Source organism: Sander vitreus, chromosome 19 (assembly GCF_031162955.1).
Source record: "Sander vitreus isolate 19-12246 chromosome 19, sanVit1, whole genome shotgun sequence".
Lineage (NCBI taxonomy): Eukaryota > Metazoa > Chordata > Actinopteri > Perciformes > Percidae > Sander > Sander vitreus.
Genome location: NC_135873.1, coordinates 11573295 through 11600812, shown reverse-complemented (window position 1 = coordinate 11600812; position 27518 = coordinate 11573295). Strand labels below are relative to the sequence as shown.

The 27518-nt window shown below is 40.0% G+C and overlaps 3 protein-coding genes across 12 annotated transcripts in view; 1 reads left to right on the top strand and 2 right to left on the bottom strand.

Annotated features, from left to right (window-relative positions):
* Window positions 1-1883, bottom strand: part of LOC144534575 (nuclear factor 1 B-type-like) — a 61579-nt gene extending 59696 nt beyond the window's left edge. For 6 of the 8 annotated variants that reach the window (XM_078276571.1, XM_078276578.1, XM_078276572.1 and 3 more), the window contains exon 1: window positions 120-619. In XM_078276571.1, coding sequence (XP_078132697.1) covers window positions 120-146 — 27 coding nt within the window. In that variant the 5' untranslated portion in view covers window positions 147-619. Of the gene's footprint in view, window positions 1-119; window positions 620-1760 lie in introns of those variants that run through there. The other 2 variants (XM_078276573.1, XM_078276574.1) reach the window with 1 other exon arrangement.
* Window positions 1884-12071: 10188 nt separating this feature from the next.
* Window positions 12072-18185, bottom strand: zdhhc21 (zDHHC palmitoyltransferase 21). 3 transcript variants are annotated; one of them, XM_078276138.1, is made up of 8 exons: window positions 18077-18185; window positions 17135-17312; window positions 16889-16987; window positions 16524-16635; window positions 16141-16279; window positions 15766-15882; window positions 15104-15147; window positions 12072-14684 (listed from the first exon to the last, which is right to left on the bottom strand). In XM_078276138.1, exons 2-8 carry the CDS (start codon window positions 17286-17288, stop codon window positions 14552-14554), a joined length of 798 nt encoding a protein of 265 aa, XP_078132264.1. In that variant the 5' UTR covers window positions 17289-17312; window positions 18077-18185; the 3' UTR covers window positions 12072-14551. The 3 variants fall into 3 exon arrangements, with proteins under 3 accessions (XP_078132264.1, XP_078132266.1, XP_078132265.1); XM_078276140.1 differs by having other exon boundaries at window positions 15766-15876; XM_078276139.1 differs by having other exon boundaries at window positions 17135-17333; window positions 18077-18176.
* A 2378-nt stretch (window positions 18186-20563) lies between these two features.
* Window positions 20564-26134, top strand: plaa (phospholipase A2-activating protein). The gene is made up of 14 exons (XM_078276206.1): window positions 20564-20814; window positions 21254-21447; window positions 21633-21733; window positions 21946-22066; window positions 22444-22611; window positions 22757-22892; window positions 23086-23255; window positions 23387-23538; window positions 23624-23843; window positions 23972-24037; window positions 24124-24195; window positions 24430-24537; window positions 25074-25244; window positions 25431-26134. Exons 1-14 carry the CDS (start codon window positions 20666-20668, stop codon window positions 25997-25999), a joined length of 2397 nt encoding a protein of 798 aa, XP_078132332.1. The 5' UTR covers window positions 20564-20665; the 3' UTR covers window positions 26000-26134.
* The last annotated feature ends 1384 nt before the right edge of the window (window positions 26135-27518 follow it).

The window sequence follows — 27518 nt, the reverse complement described above, 5'->3', positions numbered from 1 at the left end:
CAATCCTGACGCATGCACAGAAACTTTCATTTTACTGGCCACTGTCTGTTACAATAGTATTACAAATATCCAAATCACATATTAAATGTATAGAGAGAAAGAAAAGACGCACACAATACCTGAGTAAGACAAATTGGAGAATACATGACGAGACGGCTACACGAAAAGTGAATGTACTTGGACTGGTTCCTCTGATCACTTTATCGCGCCATTCCTGGACCGATGTGCACCATGCAAGACTGTGGAGCAGCTATCCGCGTAAAACGAGACGAGATTATCCAAGAACATCCATGGATTTGTGCGATCCAAAGATTGTCGTCTCCGCAGAGATAACAAAAAAGGGAGATTTTATGCAGGAGATGTCTTTAGTAAGTTGACATGCACCGTAAGCACTTGCAGATTCTACTCGTAGAGCCGGTGCAAACGGGGCAGCTGCGTACTCCTCTACTACACTGGCTCTTTGCGCGTCTCGGTGCTGTGATATCTCGTTCATAAAAGCATTGTGGGAAGCTTCAGAGGGCGCCGAGTGTGTGATGTTCACCCCTGCTTTAACCAAACTTGATATGAAATCGACCGGTGCACCTTCGGTCCTGCGCGATTCCAGCAAATCAGACCCAACTTTTTTTCACCCACGTAATTACACAGTCACACTCCTCCTCCTCCTCCTCCTCGTCCTCCTCCTCCTCCTCCAAACACACAACCTCTATCCACCATCCAGCACCTTCTTCTCCTCCTAGGCTATCTGAAAACACAGCATAGTTTCTTCCCTTCGCTTTTTTGTGCTTTGGGGACTTTGGACCACAGCCTCGGTCACACAGAAAGGGAAAAAAGGGACATTTCCCTCCGCAGCTGTGGCACCCTTTACCCCCGAGCTCCGTGTCGACAACATGCGCTCATTCCTTTATCAGTTTAGACTATTTAACGCAGTGTCTGTCTGTGGTTCACAGTCAAAACTAGCCTAACTTTTGGTCTATTACTTTGTCAGTCACATTGTAAAGGGAACTTTTTTCAGACATGAACTCAGGTTCATTCGCTTTAAATGTTCTGGAAGTTGCTGAAATAATTCATAGTAAAAAAACTCAAATATTTATTAGAATACTACGTTGCTTTTTAAATAGGCCTACAGTTTTTTTAAGACAAAAAAACTTAAGTCAACTGAAGACAATAATTTACACATTTTATTGTTTACTGCAGATATAGCCTATATGCTCTACAGACGACAGGTACAAAAAATATACCTAGCTTGAAACGTTTACATTTTGTTACAGTTAGTTTATAGAGGGAATATTGTTTTTAAATTCATTTTTTAAATTGCCTTAAATAGCGGCCTTTCCGTGGGCAGAAAAACTCTACCTGGACACCTGAAAATCTTTTAATAGGCCGTTAAACACTCATAACTAAGCTAGGTGTAACAATGTAGCACTAATGCTGAAAGGACTGAAGTTAAACATTGTTACTTCGTTGCTGCAATGTGTGTGTGTTTGTGTGTCCTACAGAGCTGTCACCAGTCCACATAGAGTTCATTTGCCAAATTAGGTGGAATGGGATGTTAACATAGGCTGCCGGAGAAACTGTGCCAAGTTGAGTACAATTTTGGCTCGACCGTGCCAGTGTTGTGGTCCGTGTTAAGTTAACCCACTTCTCTACATTTCTCAATCGTCGCAAAGACAGGACAGCATTACGAAGAAAAAAATGTATCACAGTGGTCACATCACCGTTATTACAACATTTGAAAGCAATAATAATCCATGTTCACGTACCATTGCACTGTACTGCATGGATTAATAGGGAATCCTGGAGCCTGGTTGAAACACACAAGCCGGTAGCTTCACATTTCTCACGTTCAACTTTGTGCTTTGGAGGGTTTTCTCTTGCAGTGATCGCAACAAGTCAACACCGGAAGACAATTCTTAGCAGATGAGCGGTGAACAGAAGTTGGGAGCACCTCGCGTTTTTTTTCTCTTTTTTTCTTGTCTTCCGTCCTCTTCAAGTTTTACTTGTTTGGATCGTTTTTGGGGTTGTTCAGTGAAGTTGAACGTGATCCAGAAGAGGCTGAGTTTTCGGCACTGGGCTGGTCTCCGCCTTCACTTTCACTGTCTGTCTGACTGCCACCCTCCGGCTCTCAGCAGTAACTGTCAAGGCGGATAGAATTTCAACAAAACAATTTCCGGTACGACTTTTTTTCAGATAAAACCCGTATTTAAAGAAACTGCTTCAGCAATTTATCTGCTAGTTCATACATATGGACTATAAATACAATGCCAATTAACGTGCACATCATGTGTATTCGATGGAAGATGGACACATTTAGCCTATATGCATACATATTATTTTCATGGCTCTGTAGTAGGCCTAGGCTACGCATTTTAAAGCATGCCACTGCCCAATGCAAGTTTGTAGCTAGGCATATCTAAAACATATCTAAAAACATATATGTCAAGTTCTCATGAAATACGATGAACACTTGTTTTAGCTTCGTGACAACGCATTTTAAATCTAAACCCACAAAAGTGTAAGCCTTAATTCAGTTCATCTGAAAGCCTTAACGTCACCAAAACTGTAGATGGTTTCCACTGAATAGAGTAGTTTAAATGTTTGTTTAAGTTGTAGTTTAAATGTTTGTTTAAGTAATGTGTGTTAACGTAGACAACTTCTACCTCTTATTTTGAAAGCAAAAACTCAACTTTTCCTGGGTATCGTCTAGCTGTTTCTCTGTAGCTTGACACAGCTCAGTTTTGTAACAGTGATTGCATTCTTGCCTCTCATTGGCCAGAAGCAGTGGCCGGGTACTTTCTACCCTGGGCCCCTCACTTCCGCTCCTCTAACGTGCTGTTTGCGGCTTGACAGAGCCGCTGCTGGACTGAATGAGCCTGAATAGTGATGTAGCCAATGACTGATAGTGGAAATCAAAACACTGCAGTAATTATTATTGCTCTTTAACATGCAGTTGTTAGATTAGATCAGATTTATTTCATATTCAATTATAAGAGTATTGTTATGATTATCAGTATCGCTATGATTATGATTATGATTATTAGGCCTACGATTATTATGATTCTTCTTCTTCTTCTTCTTATTAGTTATTACTTAGTTATTACTTATTATTATTATATTATTATTATTATTATTATTAGTCGTAGTAGTAGTATTTGCAGTTATAAGAGGAAAAGTGTCAGTATAAGCCACTACCGATCTACACATCTAGTAATACCAATATACATTTACAAGTCATGTAGCTGCAGAACATGTTCAGATTTTCACATGTGCCCTATAGTGTAATGATAAAGGCATTTTAGGTAATAACTGTGATTTGAAATAGCATCTCCGCACTTTCCCCTAACTATTATAAAATAGTAATTTCTTTAATCAATAAAATATTAACAACAACAATTGCATGAGGAGCACTGATGTGGGTACTGTTGTACAGCAATATAATTGTAATATAATGGCATTGTAATGCATCAGTGGTATGGTGCCCATTACGTAATAAGAAAAGCAGTATAACAGCAGTGATAGCAGCAGTGGTAAGCAGTGTTGAAATAGTAGTATAGTAGTAATGGTGCAGCAATGCCAGTGCAGTTGACTGATTTAAAAAAAAAAAAAAAAGGGAATGGATGCCCATAACACCATTCCAGCATAATCACAGCAGACAATATGATTATATGACTTGAATGGGTAGTCTGACAACAGATGTTACTGCTCTCTCATCACTGTTATCACGACATTAACACAGTATTCACACCATTTAACAATGTCAGTGCTGTCAGGTGGGTCCAGTGCATTACAAACACTTAGTTATCAGTTGTGATTCATTTCCAACAATAATTAGGCTAAGAGCATTCAGTTGTAGAAGAAATGTCTATAAATTGCTAATCAATGGTCATATCAAGGCTAAGTTTAGTCTGATATTGTTGATGTGTCAATTTTTGCAGCCTTGAAGCAAAGTTATATGCTGACTTGAGGCAGAATAGAGCTTGTCCTTTTGACTATTATGTCTTTTAAAAGACTCATTAAGACCCCTACTAAATGGAAATTTCAAGCACACTCAATACATTTTAGAATACTTTTTTTTAGATAATGTATATAACTTTTAAATCTATTGCATTTTTACTTTAATAATTTCTGTTAATGGGCAAGATACCATCAAAGGCTAAATCCTTATCACATCCCCTGACTCCATACTCTCTGTGCCTCCATTTACCCAGCATTATATCATGCCAGTTTACTGGTGCACATGGCGTGAGCCTTCACAGATTCATCACCTCTGAATGCGGACCTACCGCCCCCGTGTGGCCATAGACATAACTGCTAGTTGCTTGTCTGGGACCTACTGGAGAATTAACTGAGTTGTAGAATATCTTATGGCTCAAATTCGTTTTTAAACGTAGAGATGTTTTTGTGTCATTTTAGCAATTTAAAACACAAGTGATACACAAGCCTACAGGAGAGTTGTAAAGAAGTTTTTCTCCATTTTCAGAAAATTGACACCATGGCACCATTAGGCTAAATGAAAAAGGCACCTTCAGGTGCAAAATTCTTTACATGGTAATAACTGGCACACAAATGGTAAATCAGTCCCTACAATAAAAACAGTTGTCTTATTACATGCTATATATTTTCTAGACACATTTCAAAATATTAACACCTTTGGTTAAAACCAAACAGGCTACTTATGTCATGTCGAGAACAAATATTCATAGTAGGAAAAGCATGTGTTAATAACATTAACAAAGGGTGTGTTCTAATTAAGTGTCCCAGTAAACCAGTGTGACAGTAAGCCATTATGCACAATACCATTTTTTATACCATTAGGTGGCGATGTACCAGTACTGGGACTGTAGTTACCTCCTGTGTCATCTGGTTATAATATATTATCATATCAATATGCTGGACATCTATCTTAATAAACCAAAGTAAAGACTACAAAATATAATTTCGATTCTCAAAAAAAAAAAGATGTGGTATCCAAATAAGCTGTAATATAATATATATATATATATATATACACTCACCTAAAGGATTATTAGGAACACCCTACTAATACCGTGTCTGACCCCCTTTCACCTTCAGAACTGCCTTAATTCTTTGTGTCATTGATTCAACAAGGTGCTGGAAGCATTCTTTAGAAATGTTGGCCCATATTGATAGGATAGCATCTTGTAGTTGATGGAGATTTGTGGGATGCACATCCAGGGCACAAAGCTCCCGTTCCACCACATCCCAAAGATGTTCTATTGGGTTGAGATCTGGTGACTGTGGGGGCCATTTTAGTACAGTGAACTCATTGACATGTTCAAGAAACCAATTTGAAATGATTTGAGCTTTGTGACATGATGCATTATCCTGCTGGAAGTAGCCATCAGAGGATGGGTACATGGTGGTCATAAAGGGATGGACATGGTCAGAAACAATGCTCAGTTAGGCTGTGGCATTTAAATGATGCCCAATTGGTACTAAGCGGCCTAAAGTGTGCCAAGAAAACATTCCCCACACCAGTACACCAACAACCACCAGCCAGCCCAGTGGTAACAAAGCATGACTGATCCATGTTCTCATTCTGTTTACGCCAAATTCTGACTCTACCATCTGAATGTCTCAACAGAAATCGAGACTCACCAGACCAGGCAACATTTTTACAGTCTTCAACTTTCCAATCTTGGTGAGGTCTTGCAAATTGTAGCCTCATTTTCCTGTTTTTAGTTGAGATGAGTGGTAGCCAGTGGGGTCTTCTGCTGGTGTAGCCCATCTGCCTCAAGGTTGTTCGTGTTGTGGCTTCACAAATGCTTTGCTGCATACCTCGGTTGTAACGAGTTATTTGAGTCAAAGTTGATCTTCTATCAGCTGGAATCAGTCGGCCCATTCTCCTCTGACCTCTAGCATCAACAAGGCATTTTCACCCACAGGACTGACGCATAATGGATGTTTTCCCTTTTTCAGACCATTCTTTGTAAACCCTAGAAATGGTTGCGCGTGAAAATCCCAATAACTGAGCAGATTGTGAAATACTCAAACCAGCCTGTCTGGCACCAACAACCATGCCATGCTCAAAGTTGCTTAGATCACATTTATTTCCCATTTCCCATTCTGACATTCAGTTTGGAGTTCAGGAGATTGTCTAGACCTGGACGACACCCCTAAATGCATTGAAGCAGCTGCCATGTGATTGGTTGATTAGATAATTGCATTAACAAGAAATCTTACAGGTGTTCCTAATAATCCTTTAGGTGAGTGTATAGTCGTACTACAAGGCTACTGCTACTGCTGCTTCTATTAGTAGTACTATTAGAGTGAGCAAAATATGTTGTAATTATAATCATAGATGGCTTTTTCCGTTAAACTTAGGTTGTTAGGAGCGGCACTGTAGAAACTTCACTGTGTAATCATGCCATTTCCTACTAATTACACCATTTCCTATAGGCCTTTTATAACAGATGTGGGTAGCTTTTCATGACAAGACAGCAGGTCAGCTGGTCAATCCTTCAATATTTGAATCTTTGGTATGAAATTTGAATGAAATGCTTTTTCTGACCATGACAGACTTCACATCATGTTCTGTCCCTGCTTGCTGAAATTGCTCTCATAATCCCCCCTAAGTTCTTAGAAGCACGAAGGATCTCTCTCAACATGAACTTGCAGATATAAGAGTTGAAGCTGATTCGATTGTATTTGATGTCTTCTTTTAAAGCAGCATAATTTAAATGCATATAGAATAAACATTTTCCCGTAGCAAGAGCAAAGAATAAATATGACTAGAATTAAATTCATACATTGTTGCCATGTATATATTGACATAGAACATGACTGAAAACAGGACAAAATAGTATAGCAAGCAACACCAGCAGCATGGCCTGAGCAGAAAGGGCCCATTCTCTGAGCTCATACGCATTGAGACAGACAAACAAACTTTAACTTAAACCCTGGTGATGGAGCACAATAAAAGCGCGACTGTAGTCGGACAAGTAAATAAATATTCAGAGAGAAATGTCAGCCTGCATTGCCTCTTCAGCATGGGAAAGGCGCGGGCTGGAGAAAGAGCTCTTTGTCCGACACTATCAAATTAACACTGCAGAGGGTGCACAGAGAGGTGCACTTGAGGAACGCTGTTACACTAAAGGGAGGCTAAATAGTCCCTTTAGTTATTCATCTCGGCAAAAAAAACAACGCTATTTTAAAAGCCCATTTGGACCACTCTTCTCCTATAAAAACCTTGATTCCTTGCAGGATACCTGGTATTAAAACAGTTCAATGATTCAATTCAACTGCTGGCCTTGAGGATCACATCAATTCAGAAATTAATGTTAGTGCCTGCCAGGGATGGTCTTGCTATCTCTTCAATAAAAGCCAAAAATAAATAAATAAAAACACATCTCTTTTGAATGTGACGGTACAAGTAAAGTGCTGCTCTCAAAACCTTTCATATTACATAGCCTCCACAATATCCATCACTTCTGCCAATGTAGTCAATCTTGACCTGGGCACAGACACACAAAGACACACACAGCAACTCCCAAAAGCAACACAAAATGATAGTACCAATTGGTAAATAATATTTCAAGAGGGTAATCAGGAGAACATGTTATTTGGGTGCTGCAGTTAGAGACTAGACATGGCTATTTACAGATATATTTTCCCACACAATTTCAGAAGACATCATAACATTTAAGACAGGGTATTCAATGAAATAATAGCTTTTTTTAAGTTGATTTTGCTTGATAGGGATGTCCTTAACAAAGACGATCGTAAAGACAAAAGAGCTCCACTTACCATCCACCATGTCCTAGCTGACATGTCATAACAAAGCTGCCATTTAATGGACCTCTCTGTCAGTGTACCAGCCATCACTGCGCTCCCGGCTGTCATCGGACGCAGCCCCGTGGAAGATAAGACACCTAATCAAAGGGGCACCAGTGGAGGCATGCTGTGCCACATGTAGGCCAGTCCTTGACAAAGTTGCATCATGGGAAGAATGGAACAACTTGACCAGTGACTTGAACCTGGCTTGTGGTAATTACAAGAGCCGTGACCCTGCAACCCTTACCACCACCCCCCCTCCTACATCAACCTCCTCCCCTTCTCTCCCCCCCTTTACCAGTGCTGGGAGTTATCCACTAAAGAGCCAGGGCAGCTTGATATCCCTGTGTGGCACTGAGCTAAAGGTCCACTGAGACGTCTAACTACTTCTGCATAGAAAAATGCACAGTGTAAGGACTTTGTTAAAGGATTTTCTATTGTCACTGAAAAATGATTGTTCTCATTCAAAGGCGGTCCAATCTATAAGCTATGATGTAGTCATGAAGATCAAGATCAAGAGACCTGTTGCATTCAATGTCAGGGTTCACTGGAGCCAACTGTATTTTGATCCATGAATTAAGACCTTTGGCGTGTCCATGTAAATGTTATCTGAATGCCAGCTGAAAAGACCTTTTCTCTCCTGCCACATTCCAATCCTCCTCACTGAGGCCGTTCGGTGGCAGCTGGATTTCCCCACAGGGATGGTGGGTGGACTTAGCAACAGTAACTTAGAATTGGTTACAACAAATAGATGAAGTGGAAAAAACAGGGCAAGGGAAATGAAAAATGTCACTTGACTATATTGTAGTTTTTTTGGCGCATATACACTCAAGTCAGAAGTTATTGAACACTATATTTTAGCCGTTATGGTTGAATCTCACAAAATACAATTGACAATTCATAGAAATGTGATGGAAATGAAGTGGTATTTATACTCTCTAATTAGGCACCTGCAGTATAGACAAAATGCTGTATGTTTGCACTGTATAGAGGCTTTTAATAAGTGACTGTTCACAGTTGACCTTTCAGCCCACCTGACTTTAATAAATCACTAATTCGGAGCTAGCTAATTTAATTGGTTTTTAAAGAACACTAAGACATTCAGCAGTCATCATGAAAGGTAAATGTCATCTTGTGCCTTTCTGTGTCTTCTTATATTATTATTTTTTTGCATCTTGTGAGGCGTTTGAACGGTTAGTCTCTATGGTTATATGTTTTTACACTGTATTCCTTCCTTTACACATTATTTAGCATCTCAAAAATAACTGGTTTATTTTAATGTTCTGTTTCAGTAAACATTGGGCCCTCTTTAACAGTTCTTAAAACATACTTTACATTGTTTTATCACCATCATCATACTTAATGACCTTTTCCAATTTTATGAGATTATTGCTTATAAACATGATTTTGAACTGATGTTTCAGAGATCCACTACAGAAAATTATTCCTTACTTCTGTTTGAAGAGCAAGCCGTAATACAAGGTTAAAAATAATGGACTTTCATGTGCAATTGGTGTTGGCAGCACATATTTTACACAGCAGTACCCCTCCTAAATCGTAAATTAGTCTATTTGAATGTCTCTTACAGTTTTCAAAGTTTTTTTTTTACATGTATTCATTAGGGGTCAAACAGGGAGTTCATCCTCTGAAGTTGAATTGACCCCAAACATTAGTAACATCACTATGTAGGATCAACTATAGTACATTTCTTTGTCAGGAAATTGTATTATTCAGCTGACCTAAACTGTGTTCTTCATTCTTTTGGAGAAAGGAAAATGTTCAGGGCCGAGCTCACGCGAGAGCGCGTGCACCTTATTGATTTTGAGGTTAAAAATCGATACATTTCATCGTCTTGATTGGATTAACTGTTTCAAGTTCAACTTTTAATTGGATTTCTACTTTCTAACAAGAGCTTATTTGAAAATCAATAGGCCAATCAATACCTCCATGTTCAGGAAGTTCAGCTGCGGAGCTAAAAATGGAGGAACGTAGCAGACACCTGCCACTGGCAACCCGTCCACATGACTCGCTGAGGTCTAAAAAATGTAATTATGCCTTCATGAACAGTGTAAAACAATACAATAAAGGTTTCTTACTATGTCAAAGTGGAATCAGAGAGTAAGGTTACTGAGAAAGTTTATTTGAAAAAGTTGAAAAGCTGATTGGATTGTTTTATGTAGCATTTTATGGATACATAAAAGTTTGTGAATGATAAGAAACACCAACAACAACAACTACAAATTGTTGCTTGTCAAACATATGGGATCTTCACAGAATAACTACATTCTAAGCAAAGCAACTGATGTTGGGGATGACTAATCACCAAGTCATAAAGGATATATGGCCCATATGGATAGGAATCTAAAAATGACCATGCTACCAATACTTTTTGTGATCCGATCATAAATTCTATCTTCCATCTCTGAGACTTAATCCTTGTCTCGGCTTGGCAAAATTGCAGCAGAACACGCCAAGCCACTAACTCCAATCCTAGACAGGTAAACAGCCTAGCATCTGAGAGATAACTGTTCCGAGCATAGTTTATGTTTATCAAGCATGTGGCTAATTATTTCTTTTGTTCAGCCAGATGTCATAGACTGTAAGTAGCAGGTGGTCACTTATTTAATTAGTCCAGTTGACCAACCATTATCAGAGATTAAGAGCACATTTAACCCAGGCAGCTGCAGACTGCTATTATCTAGACAGGACTCCTTAAATTTTACTGTCCCAAAGCCCAGACTCATTAATTGAATTTCACCCCAGGCTCATGGAAACACACTGGTGTGTGTGTGTGTGTGTGTGTGTGTGTGTGTGTGTGTGTGTGTGTGTGTTAATAATATTTGTACAAAAACTGGTTAAGATGTTAGTTCTGAAAAACAACAGACCAGGACGATATGTTTTTTAATTCATCTGTACTAATTGACATATCTTCAAAGATATTGTGAAGCATCTCCATCAAGATCAAGCATCAGCCATAATACTGCAAGAGGGATGGCATACAAATATTAGGTAATTGAGGACAGCTATGTTTTGTAATATTTAAACCCTGATAATGTATTGTATAGGTGCCCAACGTGTGGTCTGAGGATCATGAGGTGTCCTTTACAGAATTGAGGAGATCCCTTAGAAAAGGAGGGATATTTAAATTTCATGAATAGTGTAATGTAACGTTCAAATAAAATTCATTTTTACCCTCACCGCTATTATGTGGTCTTATTTTGGTGCCTGGTAACCTGATAACATTAAGAACCATGGTGTTGATGAAGTTGTTGGGGACAAATTGAGGTTTCTGGTTGGTCAAGACAAGCTAGTTGGGGTTGCTGAGGGCAATAAAATGGGTGTGTGTTCAGTGTATGTTTAAACATGTAACCATTTTAGACAACACACATAGATTATGTTCACAGATCATGCACACATTACACACGCCTCACTGGGACTTAAGAACTGTTCAGGAAAATTTGGTTGGAGACAGCTGAGCTGCTTCTTGGGCTCTTATTGTGACAGACACATAATCAAACCGAAAAATCGGCTGAGAATTAGAATAAAACTTTTGTCTTGTTTGTTTAAAGTGGATACTTTGTCCATGGCAGAAAACATTATGAGTCCGTTCAAATGCTACTCTTTTAAGGTTTAAACAGCTTATACTGTAGGTATTCTCTGAAGTAGCCTATTGTGTGTGTTCAACAGGTCAGAAGGATCAATCTTGTCATGTCTGAGTGTGGCCTCTGCGTCATCACATTACACATTTTACGGATGGCTACATCGCTTAATAGACAAAGGGAAGCAATGTGTCTGCAGTCTTTGAATATGCTCCATCTTCTTCTATTTACACATTGCTCTTCAAAAATAGGTAGCGTTAATGTCCTTCTCACCCACTGTTGTCATATCTAGCTTCCAAGACATGAAAGACTCTCTAGCCCCAAAACTGACAAAATATCAATCATGTCAAGACATATCTACTTCAAGAAGAATAGAGACATTCACTGAAAGATTAAGTTAATGTTATGACGATAGAAACATGTTGCCAGTTAACTAAGTGGTGTTAGCTTAGCTAACTAACTTTGTTAGTGTTTGCTCTTCGGCTAAAATGCTATAGCTACTGTTACAAGAGTTTATAAAGTGATGGTAGAGCAGTATGCAGTACAGTATATGAATGATTAACATAAATGCTAATAATGATCATGTGCTACCCTAATTTAGCTAATTAGTTCCAATTAAATGAAAGCCTCAGCGAAAATTAGGTTTCTAGATGGCAAGCTGAAAAAAAGAAAAGAATCCGCTCAAATTTCCATAGGCTTTTTATAAATAGAGAAATGGATAACATATTTGTGGTGTAATTATTTATTTTACAAAACTTAACTGCTCCAGTGTTTGAGGTATGAATAAAAAAAATGCTTAAAAACACATTCCAAAAACAGCAAATGAACAATGTAAAGCAAACTGCCCAGATACAAACTGAGAGCCCTGGGGGACACCAACTCCCCCAGCTGTGAGTTGCTCCCACCGCTCTTGGTTCAAATCAAACAAACTCAAGTCTGTCTGTTATTCTGTTCCTAACAACATGAGGCATTGAGGCTGACATGTTGTTAAATAAAGATATACTGTAAAACTCTACACAGTAGCTACAGTAGTGCTAATCGTGGCTGAGGTTACTGAAGTATTGACACGTGTACGTTGGGTAATCACTGGTTAGTGAGTAATAAGTGAAACCCAGTTTACATACTTACAGATACAATACATAGTATATTTTTCACTACTGTTGTAACATTACAGATGGCTTTACTTGCAATGCTTATTGCTTTAAAAACATATTTGTAAAATAAATTTAATGTAAACTATCAGTACCCCTTATTTGTCAATCACACACATTTGCCCACCACATTATCCCACCACCAAACAAACTGAAATCAAAATAATAATTCACACAAACATCCAAGAACCTGAATCTGAGTTATAAAAACCACTGAGCAAAGTGAACACACACTCATGTGAATACAAACAATCTGATTTAAGATATGACTAAAACAGAAGATATACATAAAATACAATAACTTTAAGTGGAGACTTTCTTTTAAGAGTGCCAATGATGCAGTGAAACAGACAGTGATATTGTGTAAATCAGTGCATAATATTGAATGGCTACCTTCAGAAATTTGGTCAAACATGCATTTACTAAAACACTATTGCAACATTTCCCCAGGTCTTTGGCTTTTATGGAGACCAACATGATGGTTATGTACCGTGAAAAAAAAAAGAAGACCTAGAAAGGCACTTAAAACTACAACGATAGTTATATATTTACCACACATGGCAAGCTTTGTTTTTGTACAGGTTTAGCTATGGGATTGCAAAGTATTATATACAATGACAACCACGCTATGCCAGTATTAATATGCACTGTACTATCTTCTCCTTAAGCATCCTGTTAAATAATTCAAACAAATCTCTTAACGGTACCATAGCGTTACAGCAAAAAAACACCATAAATAACTCAGTGTTGTGTCAAAAGTCAACTAGCTTTATGTCACCACATGTAGACTAATCTGCTAGTTTTTGTATTACTTATAAAGATACGCATTTATAAAGCCACAAGACACATTTAAGACCTAACTATGACAGCGATTTGTAGGAATCATTCGATATTTTGTAAATTACATGTATTTGCTTTCTTGCCATGAGTTAGATAAGCAGATCGTTTACACGTTCTGGCATGAGAGTATATATCTTCTCATCTTACACTTGGCAAGAAAGCGAAAAAGTGTATTTCCCAAAATGTCGAACCATTCTTTTAAGATAAACAGCGTGATTTAAGTTATCTTTGAGGATAGTGTGTGGCACTCTAACCCCATTAATAAGGATTTCATAACAGATTATGATCAGGCAATGATATGAATTGGCTGTGGAATGTTTGTTATACTCAGAGAAACAACTTGATTATACAGCACGTTTGATTAGAACATATAAAGCCTAAGATTGATAGCATAAACTGGTTTCTAATTTTCATGGTCAACTGCTGTCTGTCATTTTCTGTCATAATAGTGTCACATATCAGCCTTCACGTTATGTTCTATGGCCATGCTTCATAAAACATCACTTCATAGATAAAACGTTCATAGAACAATGCAATAAAACATTCATGAATCATCAAATGATCACCAATTAAAGCAATGCAGTTGGCGGGAGATTCCTTCACTATTCACAAGACATTTCCAACTGGAAGATCACCAACTAGAAAATATCAAAACAAAAACACAGCTCATGCATGACAAATAAAAAGGTTAACATAGTTTAAAGAAACAAGGCACAAACTTTATATGAAAAAAACTGCCTTTCTAATAGACACACTGGTTCTGTCTGTAGCTGATTAAAGGTCAGTAGGAAAGGCTCTTTGTTAAAGTAACCTGAGAGGGGTCCCTTTCGCCAGCTGCTTTCAGGTGAAGACTGCCATCCTTCTGATGCAATTAGCCATTTAAAGTGGTTTCCAAATGCTATAAAATAGCAGTCACAGTGAGTAAAAAAAGCAACATTTTCCCGTCACTCCCTTAGGTGTTTCTTGACCCTGTTTACTGCCAGTCTGGGCCTTGTAGAACAAGGCAAAAAAAGCTTAGAGTATCAACAAACCAAGACTGCTGCCTAGCTCCCATAGCACAAAAGAGGACGGTGAAGGCGAACAGATGGATTTTTAAGTGTGCATACAGCGTTTCATCATGGCAGCCGTTATAACATCTGTGCAGACAGGAGGAACTGTAGAGTTACCAGCCTACACGTGGGTGCGGAAGTGGTGGCTGGCCTGGAGCGGCTGTCTGTTTCGGAGCGGGATGAGCCACAGGAGTTTCCAGCGAGTGCCGCAAACTTCGGCTAGCGCCCACTGCCAAGATTTCTTTGAGCCATATCTGAAAAGAAGATACAAAAAAGGCAATTTTTTATGTTAAAACTGACTGTGTGAGAGTGATACCACTTTCAAGCTGAAGCTGGAGCTAGCAGCCAGTTAGCTTAGCATAAAGACTGTAAACAGAGGGACACAGCTAACCCCGCTTTGTCCGGAGGTAACAAAATCCGCCTACAAGCAAGATATAATGTTTTTAGAGAGCTTTGGAGATGCTGGTAGGTGTATTTACATGTTACCTTTGGAGAGAGCCAGGCTAACGGTTTCCCCCTGTTTCCAGTCCTTATGCTTAGCTACGCTAAGTGGCTGCTAGCTCCAGCTTCACGTTGAATGGACAGACATGAGTGGTGTAAATCTTCTAAACTAACTCTCGGCAAGAAAGCGGATAAAGGGGGCATAAGGACAAACAGAGCTAAACAGACTCACATTTCCTTTGAGAACAGAGCCAATTTCTCAATGGTGGTGGTATCCTGTAAGGGAGAAAAAAGGAGAAAACAATGCAAAATGAGAGGATTAATTCATATATTGCTCCTGTAGACAGCTCCATCTATTAAACACTTTTCTCTAAATACCAGCTTGCTGTTTCCCACCTCATCATGGAGGCTAAGTATAGACGTTTCTAACATTACGGCTCTGCCAAAATTCTTGATGAAAGCCTGTAAATCACTTTGGCTTGTAATAAAACTATGTCAACCCTTTACCTGCAAGATATTAATACATACATTAAGACTTTCCCTCTTGTTTTGTTTTTTTCTATTGATCACTCCATTACTGGCATTGTTTTATTTTTGTGTATTATGTCTTTTGGTTCTGTCTGCAGCTTAGTGCTGCTGCCTAGTTTGCTAGATTGTTCTTAAAGAGACAGAACTTGCTTCAATAAGACAAACATGCTAAATTACACTGCAAATACAGTAAATACCCTTCATGCATATTTGATAGATCCTACAAAGTGACACTAAACAGTTACATTAGTTTGGAAATAGTTGCTGCAGTCTGTTAAGCGAAGACATAATCACATTACATAATTACAGCAGTAAATGTCATTTAAAACAAGGTAATGAGACATCTAGTCATTACTCAGTACTCACAGAGAGGATGCCTGCCATCTGAGTGTAAAACATGCTAGTCATGCCACCAAACATGACCAAACCCATGAGCGTTGAGACTCGCAGCAGAGCCAGTTCATGGCGTGTTGTAAACTTCTCCTTGCAGAAGAAAAACACAACGTCAGCCCTCTGTTGTAAAATCCTCTTATCATCTCAAAGCTCTATGTAATGACTTTTTCATAGTAAAATATTAACTTTTACTATGAAACAAAGCATTTAGCATCGCCACATAGTACTTAAGACAACTAAATAAATACAGTGAATAGCAGTCCAAATCGCTACACATGCATGTATGAAATGCAGTCTGTAAGCTCTAAAAGAAAAAACATGTTTCTGCTAACTGAGAATATTATGTACCTGGTCTACTCCTGTCAGTGGCTGAAAGTAATAGTACTGGCAGAAGTCCAGCACCAGGGTGAACAAACTGAGAACCTGAGTGTAGAAACAGAGCTGCAGAAAGAGCCAGTGGTTGTCTTCTCCCACACAGTTATTGATCCTGGAAGTAAATAAACAGGATTTAAGATGTGTCCACGAAAAAAAATTTCTCCCAGAATTAAATTCGCAGCAAAAGCCTGCAAAGCAACTATATATTTCATAAAATGTTGAGTGATTTTGCATTTTGTTGTATTCCTATTTATTTCTACTTTCCAACCCTGTTTTTAATAGGTGTCTAATAACGTTAACACCTTCGTGTGTGTGTGTGTGTGTGTGTGTGTGTGTGTGTGTGTGTCCGTCCTTACCAAGGACAGTGGTGGTCCATCCTGCGTACACAATGGCCACAGCGACTGCAGTGGTGGGACCTTTTAGGTCTCATTAAGTTGCACTTATTGCACAACTCCCAGTGCTCTCGCTCTGTAACGTAAAAACAACAATGAGTCATTTGTTGGTTACTACTGGCATTAGTAGCATACATAGTGACACAGTAATACCATATTCAAACCTATTTGTTGTTGAAAGTATTAGCTGATATCAATTAATATGAGGACCAAAACTGGTAGAGAATGAAAATGCTAGATTGACTATGTTCAGTTATTTACAGGAATGAAGATTTATGGATAAACAGTTAAATGTGCACAATCTGACACACTGGATTCTGTATCCATACCAGAGTGAGGTATGTTGGGGTCCACAAGAAGACGGCCGGGATCTGCTGTGGAAGCTCTGAATAGGGCTGCTAGGCAGAGTGCTGATGCTATATAATAACCTAAGGGAATACACAGTGGTTAATTTGACTTAAAGCGTGTGATTCATACAGCCTAGTCAGAAATTCCAATTACTTGTTTTCAGTGGTTCTGCCCAAAAATAGTTGAGAAATGTTATCATTAATCTCTCAGGGAAGAAGGAAACTCACAAACAACTATGGTCCATGGGATGTGTCCCTCATTGTAGTGTGGAAGTAGAACCAGTTTAGGAATGAAGAAAGTGTTGTAGAGCCAGATCCCAAACACCACGCTGATACACAGCCAGCCCATGGGGTCCACCACAAAGTGTAGTCGAAGCTTCATGGCTGCTGCCACTCCGGGGGAAACCTACAGTGTACCCCAACACACCAACAGATGCAAATCTCCATTTCATTTGATGACTGGAAATAGATCTCCAGGTAACAGACAGGAGCTGGCTGACTAAACATTCCCTGTGCTCTCACACATAACAAACCTGACATACATGTTTTTCTGTGATTGTTGTATGGTTTCTCTGATACCATCATCATCACCAGTGTTAGTTTGCATCACAAAGCTGTGATATTTTGCCCAAAATACTGTTACATGACAGTGAAAGATATTATGTATAGATGACTAACCAACAGCAAAATAATAGGATCGAGATACCACCATGATCTGACATGTACTGAGGAGGGCACATTGGGTCATGCTTTCTGAAATAGGTCATGAGATGAAACCTCAACACAGGCCTACTACCGCCACTACTCTGCTATAAAGCAGGTGTCTAGAAACAAGCCCAGCATTAACTAACTTACACATATTACTTACATTAGCATTATAACATTCTCTGCTAATATAACCCAGTCTAAATTACCATACTCTAAGTGTAAGCAGCTCTTATAAACCTGCTAGTCTGCATTAAAGCCCTTGTTATTGCAAAAACTCGCCTGCTCCATCATTCAACTGATAGCACTGACAGCCGAGAGGGGCTTGGCTCTAACGTTATGGTGAAAAGCTTTACTATGTAGGCTGACATCAGCGGGCTAGCGTGATATAATGCCCTCGCGTTCAGAATTACAAAATTCAACGTCAGCCATGATTTCCTAAGCGAAAATAAAAAAGATACATACTTTTCAGTTGCTGCCTTATTTAACGCACTTATCAGTGGAGCTACTTCCTCATCCGAGCCTTTGTGGGCTGGACTCTCTTAATACATCCACCGGCTGGACAGGAACAGTGGTTTTGCTACCTGCAGGCTGCAACATAAAAAAAAACAACATTTCCGGTTGATTTGTGTTTTTAAAAAATAAAACACGTTTGTTATTGGATTATATTCTAGTAATACATGAAACACATTTGATAATAACAAGTAACCCTCTGAACAGTGGCGTATTTGGTAGATCTCATTTATGTTGTTTTTTTAGTTGATTTGTAGGTATTTTAATTTGCTACAAAGAAACTATGAAAAACAAACAAAACCAACGCTGACAGAAAATGAATGAGCAAGTATGATAATCGATTGGCCTTTCAAGCAATCCCTTTTTAAGCAAATATTGAGCTTCTGTATCTTTATAGGTTAATGAAATAGTTCAGTGCTCCATGCAATTCCAATTAAGCAATTTATTGTTTAATTTCTGTTTTACTTACTCTCTTAATTACCTATTTGAGTCTCCTTATGTTGCCTTTTTTAATTGTGATGGCTGCTACAATATCATAATTTACCATTGGGACTAATTGACAACTGATTATACCGTTGAATGAGTACTGCATGTTATGTGTCCTATAACATACAAAGTAGGCATAATTCTATCTATCTATCTATCTATCTATCTATCTATCTATCTATCTATCTATCCATCTATCTATCAGTAGAGATAGGTTTGGCAATGCGAGACTAGAGACTTCATGTAATGCTGGTTAACAGACTTCACATATAATCTTGGTGGTTTGCTACTGGTGATTGTTCCAGATAACCAAAATCTTTGGAGAAAATGTTTTACTCTCTTTTACTCTTTGGGTGGGAGCTGCTGTATGCTGGAGCTCTGATTTAACTGTGCACCCGTTGTTTTATGTCTGTGCGTACACCCCTTAGGCTTTTATTTGAACTACAACATTTGTAGTTTCCGTTTGTATTGTTCTACGGCAGCTTGATGCCGTGGACAGGTGGGCGGGGGAGTTAAGAGCGCAGTGCACCAGCGGCAAGAGGGAAAACAGTCTGCTGCCGCCTTCTGGTCAAATACATGTAGAGGCTTCGTTCACTTCTGTGATTTAAAAAAACGAATTTGTGAATACACTCTGTCGACAACATTAAGGCTTGAAACTTACCACCACTTATTATATTATTATTATATACATTTTACTTGAAGCAAATATAACGATATTGACGTTAATTCCCCGCCTCCATTAATAGTACTGTGTAAATTATTATACAACATGTTACAAAAACATGAATTATAAAACAGCTCGGCATCATACTCATTAAAGAGCCAAACAAGACCTGTCTTCACTCTCAAGCAGCACACTGTGCTGTGACTCCAAGACACTGTCCTGTACACTGTCCTGGGACAGTCATGGAGTCACAGGACAGTGTACAGGACAGTGTCTGACTGTCCCAGGACAGTGTCTTGGAGTCACGGTACAGTGTACAGAACAGTGTCTGACTGTCCCGGAACAGTCATGCGAGTCACAGGACAGTGTACAGTACACTACTAACAGGACAGGACAGTTTTGCTGTACACTGTCCTGTGACTCCATGACTGTCCTGTACACTATCCTGTGACTCCAAGATACTGTCCTGTGACTCCATGACTGTCTCGGGACAGTCAGACACTGTCCTATACACTGTCCTGTGACTCCATGACTGTCCTGTTCACTGTCCTGTGACTCCATGACTGTCCTGTACACTGTCCTGTGACTCCAAGATACTGTCCTGTGACTCCATGACTGTCTCGGGACAGTCAGACACTGTCCTATACACTGTCCTGTGACTCCATGACTGTCCTGTACACTGTTTTTTTATTTATTTTTTTATTGATGCTTAAAGATACAAATACACAAAAACATCATACACTGTCATGGAATGACAGTACAGTTTTCCATACATAAACAAGATGCATACAACAACAAAAAAACAAAAAAACATATCACACACAAAACCAAACAAAGAGGAAAACTGTTCAGGATTTCCAAACTGTGTAAAGGTGACAGATTTTTGGTTATTTTTAATTATATGTGTATAATTATGTGTGTGTGTATATATATAGTGATTTAAGAAGAAAATCTATTTCTAATTTAAATACCTGGAAGGAAGGCTGTCCCTTTTGCCATTTCTGTTTATGGATAAAAAAACTTAGCTTGCAAAACAAAAAAGTTCACTACATAAGTGTTGGATTATCATAATAAAAAAGAAAATCTTTTACGCTAAGAGAGTAAGGTGGATCAAAAAGATGACTGTTAAGTCACTGAGAAATGTTTTAGTTTTCTCACATTCAAAAAATAGGTGTGATAGTGTTTCATCCATATCACCACAGAAGGAACAAGCACTACATGTCCGCATATTTGGCTACAGTAACGTCGCATTTCATCGTAACGGTGAGTTCATGGCATGTCAGTGACGTAATTCAACTTCCGCTAGCATTAGCGGCCGGTGTTTGTTGACAGCAACGCCGCTTAGCATAACTCTACTGTGGTAGCTAGTTTCATCGTGTTGTTGGGTCAAAATGGCATCATCGAACTCATACAAACTCAGGTGCTCCATCCCGGGCCACGAAATGGACGTCAGGGGACTCGCATCTGCTGTTTTTCCAGAGGGAGCTTTTGTGTCTGTGTCCAGAGATCGAACCGGAAGAGTCTGGGTACCAAACTCAAGGTAGCTAGCATTAGCTTGCTACTGGCTAACTAATTGTGGTGGTTGGCTAGGATTTAGTTCAGTTTATAAGTAAATATGTTATCAGGAAAGGTGCCCTGACCAAGAAAAGTATCAAGCCAATTAACAACCCCCATGGAAGTTACGTACTATTAATATATCCGTGTTAACGTTGGTAACGTTAGCTAAGTTGGCTAGTAAGCGGTTTGCTAACGTTTACTCAAATTAGCTTTGTCATTCATTCAACTGCAACTCTCAATATACAGATGATCGAGTGCGTGCAAAAGTCCACCAGATTTATCGTTAGATTTGTCTTTTGTCTATCAGTTCATTTACTGACATTTTTTGCAATTATCAGCCACACAATTGTCAACTACTTGTTCCAACACAAGTAACTCCGTTCCCTTAAGATGTCTTTCTCTCTTTCCCCTTCTCTTGACAGCCCAGACAAAGGTTTCACAGAGATGCATAGTATGTCTGGCCACTCCAATTTTGTATCCTGTGTATGCATCATTGCACCTAGTGAAACATATCCTCGAGGACTCATTGCCACAGGTGGAAATGATAATAACATATGTGTTTTCACAATGGACCAATCACAGCCCCTATTCACTCTCACGGGTCACAAAAACACAGGTGAGTTGTGCCTCACTGTACAAAAAATTACGTTCTAATAATCTAATTTGTTCTGCTTTTATTTGCCATTAAGTCAAGCATATCTGCAGTTTATCTGGTTTAAAGATTCAATACTTTCTGCTATACTTAGTTAGGAATTTACCTCTGTGTGCTCATTCCAGCTTTCTTACGTTTAATCTCCACAGTTTGCACTCTGTCTTCTGGGAAGTTTGGGACACTTTTGAGCGGTTCCTGGGACACCACAGCCAAAGTCTGGCTCAATGAGAAGTGCATGATGACCTTGCAGGTATGCTGAAGCTTCTGTGATCTTACTCTCTTGGGAGAGTTTTCCCTAAGAGGTAGTTTGTCAAATGATGTCTTCCCTAACACTGACTGTGGTTGACATTTTCACTTTTACAATATCTTTTGATATTGATTTCATCTATGCAACTGTAACAAGCAAAAACATTAAAGGGCAGTGTGACGGAGCAACATCTTGGCTTGTTAATTTTGCTACAGGGCCACTCTGCAGCAGTGTGGGCAGTGGTCATCTTACCTGAACAAGGTCTTATGCTGTCTGGATCAGCTGATAAGACCATAAAGCTTTGGAAAGCTGGCCGTTGTGAGAAGACATTTACAGGTGAGAGTTTGCAGGTTGTTGATATAAGTGAAGAAAATATTTTTGTCCTTGATTTATTAGACCAGTGTGTGAATAAAAGTGTAACTGTGGCTGTTGATAAGTAGGATTGTTTTTAAACTTGCCTCCTATATCTGGTTATTGTAAGCAGTCCACCCTCAGTCCTTCTAACTTTACCTGCTTTTAGCCGACAAAACTGATGTGAGTGAATTAATGAAATTATGTCAGATCAAAAACTTCAAATAGGAAATTGTATCATTATTTGGGCTAATCATGTTAATCTAATCAACCATAATAATTCAAAACACTTCTCTGGTGGTCAATGGGCTTCATGTTTAAAATCCATGATTAAGACCCAACCTGTTTTGCTTCCCTTTTAGGCCATGAGGACTGTGTAAGGGGACTGGCAGTGATCAGCAACATTGAGTTCTTCTCTTGCAGCAATGACACGAGTATCAGAAGGTGGCTGGTGACAGGCGAATGTGTACAGGTCTATTACAGCCACACCAACTACATCTACAGCTTAGCTGTCTTCCCCAATAGCCAAGGTTTGTTTATTTATATATATGATATTTACATCCCTATGAAAGAGCAGAATTGTGTGTGTGTTTATTGAACTAGCATCCATTTGTTTTCCTGCTGTAAGATGGTAGCTGGCTCACCCTGGCCTTGGACTGATGCTTTTCCCCTCAGATTTCATAAGCACAGGAGAGGACAGGACATTGAGGATATGGAGGCAGGGAGAGTGCTCTCAGACAATCCGTCTGCCTGCCCAGTCTGTCTGGTGCTGCTGCATTCTACCTAATGGTGATATAGCTATCGGGGCCAGGTACGAACTGCATTTGGCGTGCTAATGTGTGGTCAACACATAATCAATTTCTGAATCGTGTCACACCACAAATGTTTAATCCCCACGTTTCTGACTCCCGTATTTCCACAACGTGGTGGAGACTCATCGATGAACATACGCAGTACAGTAAGTAGTTTTGTGGCTAACCCGGATGCTGCTCCTCTGCCCACAGTGATGGCATTATCCGCGTGTTTACGGAAGCTGAGGACCGCATAGCGAGTGCAGAGGACCTTCAGGCTTTTGAGGATGAACTCGCCAAAACCACCATTGACCCCAAGACAGGCGACTTCGGAGACATTAAAATGGAGGACCTTCCTGGAAGGGAACACCTTGTTGAGCCTGGTACGAAACAATCGCTGTATCTGGTATTTCTGGTTCATACTGTACACACCCGAGATTGCACAATTCAGTCTGATCGTGAATAAGCGCCACCGCTATTTCTGTGTCAAGATTTGTTTGCTTATTTCCTCCAGGGAATCGTGACGGACAGACACGTCTGATTAAAGATGGACAGAAGGTGGAGGCATATCAGTGGAGTGTCAGTGATGACCGCTGGATGAAAATCGGAGATGTGGTCGGAGGCTCAAACCAACAGACTTCCAAGAATGTGATGTATGAAGGAAAGGTAAGACCGCAAGCTTATTGAGAAGGCAAACTATGCATGCACACACGAGTACAGTCAAGAGAATGACTCCGGATCCTCCCCTCAGGAATACGACTACGTCTTCACCATTGACGTGAATGAAGGAGGGCCGTCCATGAAGCTGCCTTACAATGTGTCAGAGGACCCTTGGCTGACAGCGCACAACTTTTTGCAGAAGAATGACCTCAGCCCCATGTTCCTCGACCAGGTCGCCAATTTTATAATAGAGAACACCAAAGGTCATGTGGTGGGACCAGCCCAGCCGGCTGGTGGTGACCCATTCACTGGTAAGCTACTTGTTTTTCTCCCTTTCAGCTTATATACTGTACATGCTTTATATGTTCTTTACAATATTTAAAGGTTATTAGACTGAATTTGGATTTTCCTAAAGGTGTTTTTTCTCTTCATCCGACAGGAGGAGCTCGGTATATCCCCGGGGCTTCTGATGATGGACCCGGCTTTGGAGCTGATCCTTTCACAGGTACAGTACGTTTACTTAAAGATTTTTTTCACTGAAAATCACCAGAGATGTTCTTTTTACAGCTGGTTTTTTTTTTTTTTCCACAGGCTCCGGTCGCTACATCCCAGGGTCGGGTCCGAACCCAAGTGCCCCTTCAGGTGTGGCAGATCCCTTCACAGGTGAGTTACTAACCAAAGGCATTGTGGACAGCTCAGTGTAAACATTAGACAAACTAAACCGACTCTCTTGAACAACTGAGATACTGAGGTCATACTGCTTGTGTGTTGAGTGAAGACCAGGGATTTGTTTGTGACAGCTGTTCAGTGGCAGACCCATGAACACAGTTCTCCTATTAATAATCTTTTAACGTTGAGGGTTTTTCTCATTGGATCATACTCTTCTCTACTCTGCAGGAGGAGGTGCCTATTCCTCAGCAGCCCTCAGACAGACGGCAACTAACATCTATTTCCCCAAGACTGATGGTGTGACCTTTGAGCAAGCCAATTCCTCGCAGATCATTGGTGAGCATTTCAAGTATGGGTTTGATGATGTGCCTCTACAGTCTACACGTGTCAGTCGTGAATGACAAACATTTCTAAGAACTTTATTAATGGATTTGAGCTTTTTGTCAAAAAGCCCTGACAACCTTTTTTTTCCCAGCTTTTTACTGAGTAATGGGACCCTATGTGAACACATTATTGTCCTGCCTAGGTTAGTTTTGATTATGTCGCATTAAGAGATTTCTGTACTTACCTATCTAATCTCTGCTCTTCTAACTGGTTTGTAGTGGGTGGGGCTCAGTTGGGAAAAGGTGATTCAGCAATAATGAATTGGAATCTGATGACAGTTGGTGGGCGCTGTCAATAAAATCGGATCAAAACCACACCAACACCATCCTGATCCTTTTTTATAAAAGCCTAAGATTTGATACCAAATATAAGCATCTTTAAAAGTAAACCTTTCCCTTTAATTTCTTGTCATGAAAAATGCCATTTCACTTGGTTCATTAAAGCTTATTCACTGTGTCGGGGTCAATGACTTGTTCTTTCCACACCAGCCAAGGTAAAGGAGCTAAATGGAGGTGCCCCTCCGGAGCACAAGCTTTCCGAAGAGATTCTGGAAAGCCTTCAGAGGCTGCTGGTGTCTGTCTCTGAGCCCAACTCCTCCATGTCTCCCCCAAGCATCCAAGAGATCAATGTGCTGTGGAAGGCCTCTCACTGGCCTGAAGGTACAACAACAGCATTCCAACCCAGTTTATGATAGTTTTGGTTTTTTTCCACTTCATTTTTGTGGCTTGATTTTTATAATTTCTGCTAAGTAATTATCAAAAGCAGAAAGCTTAACATGATTTAAGGTTCTTTAGTTCATTAATGTTCACTAATCAAACTCTCCTTTCCTCCCCCCTGGACTTCAGACCTCGTGTTTCCTATCCTGGACATTATGAGGCTGGCAGTGCGCCACCCACAGGTTAACGAGACTCTCTGTGGAGAGGCAGAGGGAGTCCAGCTGTGCAACCACCTGCTGAGCCTGATGAGGCCTGAGGGGCGTCCTGCCAATCAGATGCTGGCGCTGCGGACTCTGTGTAACTGCTTTAGTGGCAGGCACGGCCGAGCCCTCCTCATGGCCCAGCGTGAAACAGTGCTATCACATGCTGCCGACCTGGCCACAATCTGCAATAAGAACATCCACGTTGCTCTGGCCACTCTGTTGCTTAACTACGCTGGCTGCCTGCACAGCCAACCCGATCTCGAGGCCAAGGCCCAGTGCCTGTCTGTGGCCAGTAGAGCTCTGGAGACGGTACAAGACAAGGAGGCTGTGTTTAGGCTGCTGGTGGCCTTGGGAACCACTGTGGCCTCAGACCAGACAGCCCAGGACCTGGCTCGCTCCCTGGGGGTCAACTCTCAGATTTCCAAGTACTCATCAGTGTCTGATCCATCTAAGGTGGCCGAGTGTTGCCAGCTGGTTTTAAAAGAACTACAATGATGTAAATGATTAGAAAAAAAGAGCACTTGTTTCTTACTATCACTCTGTTCTGACTAATCAGTTGTAGTGGAGACTTAAATACTTAAATACTCTAATGTATGTTCTGCAATAAAAAAAGGACAAATGAAATCTGCATATGCTTAGCCTGTGTTTTTATTACTGCACCACCTTTCCAAAGCCCCTTGACTCATTTGTTGGGTAATTGTAGGATAAAGATTTATAAAATATTAACAATACACTAAAGTTAAATATGTCTTGCCCTTTAACATGTTTAATTGTATTTCATACTGCCATCTTACACTTTAACTCACTAAAATGTGGTATTGCAGGGCAAGTGAAATGCAAATTGAAGCTGGGGAAGAAACAACTTAATTGCTCAATGTCCTGACAGGTAAGATGGCTAACCTGCGGACTATTCATTCGGGGAAAGAGGTCTATTTACAATGCGATGCAATATTTGTTTAAAGCTTGGTAATGGTGGTCTTGGTTTATCAACTATTAAAATGAGCCTGAGGCTTGTATGTTTCTTCACGTCTTTGTTGGATACATACTCTAGAACCAGTTCCCCTTGAACATTGAATAAAATGAGTCATCTTTGTATCACGATGTCCTCCCATAAAACAAATGTAAGGTATTTTATTGTGTTACTTCTCAGTTGACTGTGGGTTAATAGACCTTTTTCACAGCAGACATGTTGATATGTCATAGTAGGAAAAGCACAGGTGTATTCAAAGCCCAAAAAAAATCAAGCCCGACCCAACCCGAGCCCGTGCACGTTGTGTCCGAGACCGGCCCGGCCCGACACATTAACTGGAATTATGAGTCCGAGCCCGATTTCAACCCGACACTTTTTTAATACGTGGGCCGTTATAACTGACGTTCTCAACTACAATTCAGAGTTGTTTGAACTCAACGCATTTCTCTGTCAGGGCTTGCTTCGCCCTCATGCTTGGAGAAGTAACAAAAAAAGACGTTGAAGGCTGACTATCATCTTTTCTGCCACGGCGAGCCTGCTTCATGCGTCTGTTCATCATCCAATTCCCCGTTTTATTTGCTGTCATAGGCGAGCAGCGTGCCGCACTTAGCCTAATACACTCGACAAAGCCGACACATATATTGTCACTGCCCACGACTTGTTTAAAATGGTTCCATACCTCCGACTTTCCTCCAAACTTGCTCAAAGGTAATTCTCCTGTTTTTCTTTTCATCCTCAAGCTCCATGTTGCACTTCAGCTGCACCATACAGCCCAGCAGCAGCCCCGGTGTGATGTGTGCAAGAGGAGGAGACTCCGGCACGACACGTGTTGCATTTTGTAACTGTAGTCCAACTTGTGTAACTTTTTGGACACATTTGTTACTTTGGCCTAAATATTGCCTATATAGATAATATTTCTGATTATGGCATAGCTTTCTCCCCACCCAATTAGGCTAGTAAAGTAATGATTAAAAAAAAACACAAATGCTTGATCAAGGGCCCGGCCCGGCTCGGCCAGAGAATAATGACGGAAAATAACGGCCC

What these genes read in the sequence shown, in the direction of transcription:
- zdhhc21 (XM_078276138.1), bottom strand. Translation starts at nt 17,288, where the DNA reads ATGAAGCTTCGACTACACTTTGTGGTGGACCCCATGGGCTGGCTGTGT. An exon ending in CCCCAACATACCTCACTCTG is followed by an intron (nt 16,636 to 16,888) that starts GTATGGATACAG and finishes TTTACGTTACAG; the next exon opens with AGCGAGAGCACTGGGAGTTG. An exon ending in AGATGGCAGGCATCCTCTCT is followed by an intron (nt 15,148 to 15,765) that starts GTGAGTACTGAG and finishes TCTCCCTTACAG; the next exon opens with GATACCACCACCATTGAGAA.
- plaa (XM_078276206.1), top strand. Translation starts at nt 20,666, where the DNA reads ATGGCATCATCGAACTCATACAAACTCAGGTGCTCCATCCCGGGCCAC. An exon ending in TTGTGAGAAGACATTTACAG is followed by an intron (nt 22,067 to 22,443) that starts GTGAGAGTTTGC and finishes CTTCCCTTTTAG; the next exon opens with GCCATGAGGACTGTGTAAGG. An exon ending in GATATAGCTATCGGGGCCAG is followed by an intron (nt 22,893 to 23,085) that starts GTACGAACTGCA and finishes CTCTGCCCACAG; the next exon opens with TGATGGCATTATCCGCGTGT.